General features: G+C 42.9%; 1 protein-coding gene across 3 annotated transcripts in view; it reads right to left on the bottom strand.

Annotated features, from left to right (window-relative positions):
- Zfand3 (zinc finger AN1-type containing 3) overlaps nucleotides 1–5,562 on the bottom strand; it is a 312,164-nt gene extending 306,602 nt beyond the window's left edge. For 2 of the 3 annotated variants that reach the window (XM_047557737.1, XM_047557735.1), the window contains exon 1: nucleotides 5,333–5,562. In XM_047557737.1, coding sequence (XP_047413693.1) covers nucleotides 5,333–5,403 — 71 coding nt within the window. In that variant the 5' untranslated portion in view covers nucleotides 5,404–5,562. The remainder of the gene's footprint in view (nucleotides 1–5,332) is intronic. The other variant, XM_047557736.1, reaches the window with a different exon arrangement.
- Nucleotides 5,563–10,926: the final 5,364 nt, after the last annotated feature.

Consider the following 10,926-nt stretch of genomic DNA (forward strand, 5'->3'; position numbering starts at 1 on the left):
TGTTGTACCTTTATATGTACACAATACTCAAAGATGCAAAGAACTGCACAAACAAGCTGTTTTGTTTTGAAGGGACTATTTCAAGGAGTTTTATAATCAAGGGCTAATTAATGGCATCACTGGCATGAACATTATGCTGATTACTGAGTGATTCATGCTATGTTCAAATGAACTTGAAAAGCCCAGGTTAAGCTGGCTGAAATGTGGCAACATGTTCCAACTGGGAGACTGGAACTACAGAAACGAAAGGAGTATGAGGGTCACACACTGCTAGGAGTCAAGCATACTAGACAGATGATCCACACAGTTAACAGTAACAGATATGATATTCTACATTAATTTACAAATTAATATAGAATAATTAATGTGCTCAAATAAAAAAATACATGTGTATCAAATATATCAAAAGTATATTAATTCTATCTAAGCTTAAGCTAGTCAGTATTGTGTGATTACCAATAATCAAGTGGAATAAAACAAACTGTGTTTTCAGTCACCTCTATACTAGTAACCACTTCAGGAATGGAATTTATTTTGTGAGATTTTTCCCTTTTATCCCCATCTCTGCCTATCCTCACCTTCATCTGAAATATATCTGTTATCTAGCACATCTAGTTTATACACAAAACCCTTCAATAAAATTGATCACAAAAATGAAATCCTAATAAAACATTTCCCTAAAGAAAATATATCCATGTAGTATGTTTTATGTTATAAAAGCTTTTTTATCTTCAAAACTATGAATAGTTTACATAGTAAATCCCACATTTAAATACTCCATTATTCCCTAAATTCCAATCAAAATATTTATGTATACTATACTGTAAATTTATTTATGAATCATACAGTACTTCTCGAGGTTTCCACATTTTTTCATCCTGATAAGGTTGCTGGGTTAGGCATCGTAGCACACAACTGTAATCACAGGGAGGCTAAGGCAAGAGGACCACAAGTTGGAGCAACTTAACCAAGCCCTACATAACTTAGCAAAACTCTGAAAATAAAAAAATGAAAAAAGGTTGGGGATATAGTTCAATGGTAAAGTGCCCCTAGGTTCAACTCCACTACCAAAGGGGGTTTAAAAAAAAAAAAAAAAAGATTGTCTGCAATTGTGACAGCAAAATACCAATAGCAACTGGGTTTTTATACTAACATGTAAAATTAGGGGTAAATATTTCCTAATTATCCCATTATTCTAAAATACATATATTCTTATTCTCTTAGTCTTCCTGTTTTTTCTATAACATTCTAGGTCTGTTCTTTGAACAACTTTTGAAAATATTTAGGAAGAAACTTTGTGCTTTGATACATTTTAAATGTCTACACAGTTTTAGAGGATGAGGATGTAGCTCAGTGGTAGCACACTTGCCTAGCAAGGATAAGGCCCTAAATTCAATCTTTAGCACAGAAAAAAAAAGAGTCTAAACAATTTTAACTGCAGATTCAACTACTACTACTTATATTGAAATAGTTTTAAAAGTGCTTTCATGTATGTGCATATTTCAGCTAAAAAAAAAATGAGTTGACTATTTCACTTCAAATACGACTATTATCAACAAGCATATTTTTTACCTGATTACTAAATGCCTAAAATGAGCCCAAAAAATGCTCTTATTTCACTGAAAGGTTTAAATCCATGTTACAGGGAGCAAACTGTTTTCATCCTAAGAAAAAATTGTGTGTATATTATATAAAGAACTTTCAACTTTTATAACAGGGTGATTTTTAGCAATTTCCAAGATAGAAAATTTTCCTAGTGGGGCAAGGTTCTCTCCATAAAATAACTTAATTATATGCTACTATACAACATAAGCCAAGAGGTAGAGAAATGTGTTCTAAGCACTAACATATTTGAAGTATATGCTCCTCTTGGCATTCTCCTCTCTATTGTGCTCCTACAAGAAATATCTCCTAAGCTCTCCTATTTACCAAACCCCACTGACTGGTGTCCTGACTGGACAACACTGGACAGCAAATTCTGAAGCCTGAGTCACTGGACAGAGCAGCAATCCTAAAGGAACTGCCTTTACTCTGCTGGTGCCAGAATATTCTGCTGAAAGGCTAGTCTGCAAAGGCCTGGGTGTGGGCCTTGGCTAGCTGACTTTAAAGACCTACGGTTCCAGAGTGCTATGCTGAACAAAATTTTTTAGAGAACATAGTTGCCTTCATTTTCATGAAATAAAAAGGCAAAAGATAACCTCCCTGAATGACTCCATGATCTACTTCTATTCTTCCCCACCATTACAACTCTCATGCCACCACCATGGCTAGTTTGATTACTCCTGACAGGTGTTCTGGATCTCCACCTGCCAACACCCCATTAACATACACACACACAACATTTATACAGGCAGACACACACAATCATAGTGAAAGTCAACCAATAACCTTTCAAATCAAAGGTAATCACATCAGTCCCTGCTCAAAGTTCTTTATTAGCTCCCCACTGAGCTCAGGATAAAAATTCGGAGTCCTCAGCAATACCCCTTGGAGCCCTGTTATCACCAATTCCTCTAACCTCCTGGTCTTCATATCCAACTGATCTCCTTTCACATCTACCAAATGACCTACTCTGTTCCTAAAATATGTAAGTGCTCTTTCTCTCTGTCTCATTCTGGCCTTCATCCATGTTATTTCTCCCTGACTTAAAGAAAAACTACTATTTCCATTCTCTCCTCCTTTTATCCTTCCTGTAGAACTAGGCTAAAGTGTCACTTCCTCCAGATTACCTTTCTCTACCTCCACCCCAACTAGGGTAGGTGCCCCTCACAAGGCACTCATGACAATATATTGCAACTGTCAGTTACTTTCTCTATGCCCTCTGCTCCAGAGGATAGGGCCAGTATCCCCCTGTATGCTAGCATATCTCAGGCACTCAAACGTCTGGTGAATATATTCTAAATTTATATAATGAACATAAACATGAATGTGGCCCATTAAATAAAGACAAGTATGTTCAAAATCAATTATGATATGATGGAAAGGAGGCAAGAGCTTTGTTATCTTTTGGTATAAAATATAAACTACAGCAGTGTTTACAAAAAACCCTTAGGAAAGGTTAAAATACTACACTAGAAATAATACTTTTCACTCTAAAATTATTAGCTTTGTGATCACTACTCTTGTTAGTCCAACTAAAGTTTATAAAAAAGTGCCAGATTGAAAGTGTCCAAAAAGAAACCCTGGTTGATTTTAGGTATTTCATTAGTATAACTCTTCCTGTCTGCTACTACCAAACTCTCTTGGCCTTACTCAGAACCTTGCTGGCTAAAGGTAAAAAGTTATCCCATTTCCTTAGTTTCTGAGCCTCAATACAAATCCTTCAATAAGGATTCCAATCATAATAATCCCAAAGACTTAAATATGTTATCAGGAAATAAACCTCTGATACATCCTGGGCATTACAGTGGATGCCACAGACAGCTACTTACTTGAGGTCACATATCCAGTAATGAATTACAATCTGAGGTTTGAGATACCAGATTTTTCCGAGGCAGTGACTAATGTCATAAACGTGATGGTACTAGCACTCAAGAATTCACCAGTTCTACCCTATGCTCTGTGTGAAGGGGCAACTTACCTATATTTTTTAAGACTCAGTTTCCCCATCTAGGAATAAAGATATAATGATTCCTATCTTAGTCTCTTGCAAGAATTAGATAGTCCATGAAAGCATTTCACAGACAACCCAATAAATATTTTCAAATCAAAATGAAAGAAAAAGAACTTCAAGTATTTTTCACATCTTCAAGATTTTTGGCAATCCCACAACTTCTTTATGACTAATGTCCTTACACTGGAAATTTTCTGAATAAGAAAAGATAAGAAAACCAGGACCTACTTTAGCGTAACTTTTGTATTTGACAAATTCCACAGAATCTATATTAAGATCCACTTTCTGGGCTAGGGATGTTAGTTCAGTAGCAGAGTGTTTGCACAGCAAGTACCAGGGCCCTGATCCAATCCCCAATACCATAAAAAAATAAAAATAAAAAACACATTTTAATCTTTTTCTGCACTAATATCAAATTCTTAATTTCTATGATAACCACTCCTAGAATATGAAAAACAGCAAAGAGGAAATCTTTCAATACTTTTCCCCAAGATATCCTCAACAAAAATCATTTCCTTCCTGCTTCTATATTATCTCCAAATACAACGAATCTTTAGAGGGGAGGGTTTTTTTTTTTTCCCCAATCACAAAAGTTGGCCTTCAAAGTCTCCAGTCTCCTTACTCCAGAATGAGAGTCATGTGGTATGATGAAGGCACCCTTTAACTGACAATCTATGAAACCCCAAGTATTCCAAGGACAATTCAAACTAATGGGTGGGGGGAGAGGGTTGATTTCCTATCTCATATTGCTCTGTTCTAAATACAAGATGGTCAAGGAATAATACATCCCCTGCCCTCTGGGAACATTCTTTAAATATTTTTGGTTGTTGATGGACCTTTATTTTATTCATTTCTTTATATGCATTGCTGAAAATTGAACTCAGCGCCTCACACATGTGAGACAGGCATTCTATCACTGAGCCACAACCCCAGGCCTCTCTGTGAACATTTTTATCATTTTTTTTTAAATAGGGAAAGAGGAATTTGAGAGTCAACTAAGGAAACTGACTCTCACATTCCCCAAGCCAGGTGATTTGAGGTTTTGTTGGTTTCTTGGTTGTTTTTTGGTTTTGACTTTTTGAGAATTTTGGACATGGAAATTTTACAGACCACCTGAAACGTGTTTTAAATAAAGGTGAGTCCTCAATTACCTTCTCACTTTACCCAAGCCTGGGTCTGGAGTCGATTTTTACAAATGAGTGACATATGAACAGCTTCCTGAAAGCAAATGGGGCACTGGGATATAATTTAGGAAGTGATGATGCAAGTCTCTGGGGAACAGGGAGGAGGGGAGGTGAAAAAGTCAGAGGAAATACCCTCCTGGTGCCTGGGCACCAACTCATTGCAAAAAGGGGGGAAGGGGTGAGCTGGTCTCGACATGCCAAGGGAAGGGGACACCCTGCTCCACCTGGGGTACCAACACCACCCCCTCATTCCCCCGCTGCCCTGCCCCCCTCACCCGTGGCACGCAGCCCCAAACCTCAGGCCAGCTTAACTCCAAAAGGGGCAGCGCACCCCGGGCAGGGCCTTCTCTGTCCACCCCAGATCCCCACCCAGCAGCCCTCCCCAGGCCGCGGTCCCTGCCCCTGCCCCCTCCCTGTAGGCCCGGCCTGGGCCCAGCTCCCAGGGTTCGGGCCTGCCCAGCCCGAGGCCGGCCCTGGCAGCCCGGACGCCCGGCCCCTGGCCCCGTCCCCCGCCCCCACCCAGCCAGGCACTTACCCCCAGAAGCCGCAGGGACAGCGAGGCGGCAGGCTGGGCGCTTTGCTGCGCTCGCTCCCGGCGTCTCCCATGGTGCTCGGCGGCGACTGAGCTCGGTGGCGGCAGCGGTGGCGGCAGCTGGGCCTGGGCCCCGCTCGAAGGAGGCGGCGGCGGCGGCGTCGGGGGTCTCGGGGCGGGGGGAGGGGGAGGGAGCGGGCGCGCGGGCGGGCGCGAGTCCGGGGCTCAGAGCCGGGATTCCAGGCCGGTCAGCTGGAGGCGGGCCGCACCACTCGGCCTGCGGAGACGGGGGGGCCTGGGGAGGCGCGGAGAGGAGAGGGAGGGGAGCTGAGGAGGAGGGGCGTGCGGGTGAACCGAGGACCGCGGGGGAGGAGGGAGACCCGACGCCCTCGGCAGCTCCCACCGCCGCTCCCCAGCCAGAGCGATGTCCCGTGCGGCGGCGCGGGGAAGGACCTGAGGCCCCCGCCGGCTCTGGAGTCGCAGCGGCCGCTGTGACGCCCCAGGCCCTGTTCACTCCGTAACACTCTCCCCTCCCCCGGAGGCTGCGCTGACCGGACAATGGCCGCTCCGCCCCCTCCCTCCGTGTGCACCCCTCCCGAGGAGTCACAATGGTCTCGCCCAGGGGAGCCGCCGCCAAAGCCCAGCAGCTGATCAGCTGGGATCCGGGCGTGCCACTTTGTTCAGCGCCCCAGAGAGTACGGGGCTGTGGGCAGAGCCGAGAACGTCGAGCGATAGGCTTCTGAGGCCTTCGTATCCGTGGAACTTTTAAAATCCGAGGCAAACTTACCTTCCCCTGTCTGAGGAAGGGGAGCAGGTTTCTGAATACTTTGGGGAGCGCTGGCACGTCCCCCCGCAAAAGCGAATGGTACGCCCCAAGTAGGTGGGGGAGGAGCAGATTAGTTGTTTAGGGTAAGTCGGGCTAGTCCCAGAGCGGCGGCGCATGCGCCTGGAGACACCGTAACCGGGATCGGGGAGGAGTCGAGAGGGAGGGTTTCCAAACCCGGAAGTGGGTCTGGATTTCTCAGGGTCCTCCACTGTGGTTGAGTGCGCGAGGCAACTCTTCTCGCTCCCAGGCAGTGCCAGGGAGCATACGTCCCCAAATTGCGAACCCCTTGGAAATCTCTATCACTTCCCATTGCCCCACACCCAGTTCACTCTTCCAGTTCCACCCAGAAAATTGGTCTCTTCTTGGCCGTGAAGAATTTCTACGAAAGGTACCTCTCCCACCCCTCAACCTAGTTCTTGTAAAAGGATTAATAAAACAGCATTCATACTCCCTACTGAAGATAATTTAGCTTCAGAGTTCCTCTCAAGCTTCATTTACTACTGTCTTCTGTGTACCCTGCATATCAACCACTAGTTACCATTCCTCAAATGCACCTTTTTCACATCTCCATTCTTTTGTCCTTCCTGTTCCCTCCTGCCCAGTGCCCTTCTCTCTCTTGTTCAGCAAATTCCTACTACTGCGACCATAGAAGCAAGTTATCTCTTCAATGCCTTCCAAACTCTGCCACTGCTGAGTCCGTTCCTCTTTCCTCAGCCCGCATGATCTTTATAATATGACCTGTCTCAAAAAAATAAGGACTTAAAATATCAACTGGAAGCCAAGTGGCTATTCTCTCAAATCCCTTTTCTCTTTGATCACATGCTCTTCCATGTTTGCTTCTCTTTGCAAAGCTGCTTAATTCTTTTCACTTCAAGAACCAGCAGAGACTAATGAGTATCTATGAATCTCAATTCCCAGGAGAAAAAAAAAAAAACTAATTGGTCCAGTTTATGGAATATCAAGCTCTCCTGGAGGAATATCTGTCATCAGTTCAACTCTTGTCACCTCTTGGCCAGTGGAGCAAAGCTCTTGAATACAAACATGGCCACCAGAAGCCTATCCGTGTGGGCTGAAGTTCTCAAAAAGATCAGTTGCATTCTTGGCAAAGATTCCAAATGGTGTCCACCATAGACAAAAAAGAAAAAGCATAAAGAATAATGGACATAGCCAGGCCTGTAATCCCAACAACTTGTCATGCTGATGAAGGAGGATCACAAGTTCTACATCAGCCTTGGCAATTTGATGAGACTATCTCAAAATTAAAAATGGGGTTAGAGATGTAATTCAATATTAGTGTGCCCCTAGGTTCAATCCTCAATACCACCAAAAAAAAAAAAAAGAACATGTTCAAGAATTTTCCAACAGACTAACTCCTATTTAAACTGTTTTAGACCTTTATTTAAATAACTTCCCTCAAAGAAGCCTTCACTGACCCCCCCAGTTATGTTACCTAACTATTCTCTTACATGGCACTCTTTTCCTTTGTAACACCTATCATGGTTTATAATTAAATATGTATTTATGAGTTTTCTATCCCAAGATCATGTCTGTTTTGTTCACCATGATACACATTTGGAAGACATTCAATAAACATTTATTGACCAAAGAGAAAGGCACAATAATTTGTTAAATCTATGTGAGACCCACATATCAATGGGCATCCTAATCAGACCATCCTGGAATGTCTCAGCACCAACCCACCTGTCCTAGAACACACTAAAACTCACTGCTTGCGTTTTGGTCATACTGTAATTGTATAAAATGAGACCCAGTGTTGAACTGTTTCCTATTATGACCATTTCTAGCCATCTAACTCTTCATTCTTAGTTCCCAAGGTCTCTATTTGAACAGTACTTGATCCAATTCCTATAAAATGCCCACTTAGTCGGCTGAGAGCTCAGAGAGGACATAACATTTCAGGGTATTATCAATTTAGGGGACCAAAGTGTGGGGGTAATTGGCAGAAAGGTTTTTGTCACAATTGTCTTGACTATTTTCTATCATGGATTACATTCCAGATGAAGCTGTGATGTGACTCTTGTGAGTAGTTTGCAGTCACCATTGGTCCAAAAGGAGTCATCTATGTGCTCTGCAGGGGCTAGTAAAGGATAATATTAATGCTTCAGCAACCAAGTTCTTAAAGTAGTAACTGAGGTTGTATGGGAAATAGCCCATAAAAGGGCAGGGGCAGACACAAGAGCTGCTTTCTTGGTAAGAGCCCAAGAGATCTTACTTAACCCTAGAAGCATGACAAAAAAGAAGGGTCCCCTAGAGACCTGAGAGAAAGGAGATGGTCCTCCCTTCTGATTCTTAGCCTTACCCCACAAGTCTAACTCTAGTTCAAAGCCTTTCATCAATGGAATTCATTCTAACCTGCTATTAGCCTCAAAATCCAGTCCAAACTCTGGCCTTAATCTTAATCCTAATCTATCTGTAAAAGTTAACCCCAGATTCCACACCTAATTCTGTGAGTTTAGTAAAGACTCCTTGCCTTGTTACTGAGTTATTTTCCCAGATCCTCTTCTTTGATACTTGACCCTGACCCACTTATGGAAACAGAGATTCCTGTAACATCCTAGAACCCAGGGGAGAATGGGACCCAGCATCAATCATCAGAAAAAAGAAAGGACCTTGATGTTATGATTTAGATGAGGTGTCCCCCAAAAAGCTTATGCATGAGACAATGCAAGAAAGTTTAGAAGTGAAGTGGTTGAATTATGAGTGCTTCAACCAAATCAGTACATTAATTCGGTAATAGGGATTCACTGGGTAATAACTATAGGCAGGAAGGGTGTGCCTGTAGGAGGTGGGTCCCTGGGGGTGGACCTTGGGGCATGTTTTGTCTTTATAGAACGGAGCTTTCTCTCTCTTTGATTCCTGGTGCTATGTCCTGAGTGAACCATGATCTGCCACACCTTGGTCCCAGAGCAATGGAACTAGCCATCTAAGGATAAGGCATCTGAAACCAACCATGAGCCCCAAATAAATTTTCGTCCTCTAAAACTGTTCTTGTCAAGTCTTTTGGTCACAGCAGGGAAAAAACTGACTTAAACCCTTGACCCGCCAGGAAAGAAAACTTAAAGCATCTCTCACCTGAGCGGGAGGCAGAGGTCCTGTTAGTTACACGTCCTGTCGCCTAATTCAGGTGCTGCTCAGCCAGAAAAGATGCAATTCAGGCCACCCATGTAGACTCAGGAACAGGTGGTACAGTCGACATGAAGTGGAAGACCTGAAATTCTTCTGCAAAAATGTGCATTGCAATTGGACAAGCAACTCTCAAACCACATCCTCATTTAGTTTGGTTTTCCAGGGATTGGGAGTGGCCTGTTTAAAGTCACTGAACCAGACCCTCTCTAAGGTTCCTTCTGGCCCTCAAGTTTCCTGATGTGCATTTGATTCTTTTAGTCACTCACGGTCCAGTTGGTATGGATAAACTCTCAGAGCCAAGGGAAAAGAAGAGCATCCAAGCATACTACCTCCAGCCCTTCTCAGGAAACTAAAAATAAATTAAATAAAACAGAGAGTGACGGGGAAGAGAAGGGAAGAGAGGAAAGTGCTGCCATTTCATGTCCCAGGTTCCTCTCTTTCATGAAGCAGTTTCTGATTTCCCTGCTGCTCACACCCATCTTGGTGTGAAATTTTACTTTAATGACTTTTACATTTATTTTCAAGAATGGAAACAATTGTTCTCCCCAGAAATAGTTGACCTTTTGGGGGGGAATCAAATAACAAGGAAAAAGTCCTCCCTAATACCATGCTCCCAGAGGTATCCTTTGCTAACACCTTGGTGTATCAGCCTTCCAGGCATTTTTGTATATAGTCATATAAACAAAGAGTATGCTCATGTCAGACATAGTATTTTTTTTAACTTTGAAATATGTAATGTACGTCTTGTCCATAGCTTTACAGTAGTAGTTTTGTTGCGTTCTCCAAAGAAACAGAACCAATGGGAATACATGTATGTATGTATGTATACATATATATGCACATGCACATGAAAAATTGGAAAGTGAATATGTATATATAAACAGGAAGACTGATTTATTACAAGGACTTGGTTTACATGATTATGGAGACTACAAGTTCCCAAGATCTACAATCTGAAGGCCTGAGCACCAGGAGAAGCCCTAGTGTTTAAGTTCTAGTCTGAGTCCAAAGGCAGGAGACTGATGTCCCAACTCAGACACCTTCAGGCAAAGAGCAAATTCTGTCTTGCTCAGCCTTTTGTGCCATTCAGGTCTTCAACAGATTGGAAGCAGCTTGCCCACCTTGGGGAGGGCAATCTGCTTTACTTAGTCTACCAGTGTGTTTTAGTGCATTCAGGATGCTATAACAAAATCCCATAAACTGGATAGTTTGTAAACAGGCACATTTATTTTCCTCAGTATTAAAGATTGGGAAGTCCAAGATCAAGCCACCAGCAGATTTAGTCTGATGAGGGACTACTTTCTGGTTCACAGATGGCACCTTCTCGCTGTACCCTCACATGGTGGAAGGGACATTTGAGCTCCCTTGGCCCTATTTTATAAGGCCACTTCTGAGAGCTCTGTCCTCATGACTTAATTACCTCCTAAAAGCCCCACTTCCTAATGCCATCACCTTGGGGTTAGGATTTCAATGAATGAATTTTTCAGGGACACATGCCTTCAGACCATAGCCAGTATTAATCCCATCCTCATAGACACATCCATAATAAAATGTAACCAGACATCAGAGCTCAGTCAACCTAACACACAAAATTGACCAAGACCCTAAAATCAGTTGTTCCAAA

This window comes from Sciurus carolinensis, chromosome 7 (genome assembly GCF_902686445.1).
Source record: "Sciurus carolinensis chromosome 7, mSciCar1.2, whole genome shotgun sequence".
Classification (NCBI taxonomy): domain Eukaryota; kingdom Metazoa; phylum Chordata; class Mammalia; order Rodentia; family Sciuridae; genus Sciurus; species Sciurus carolinensis.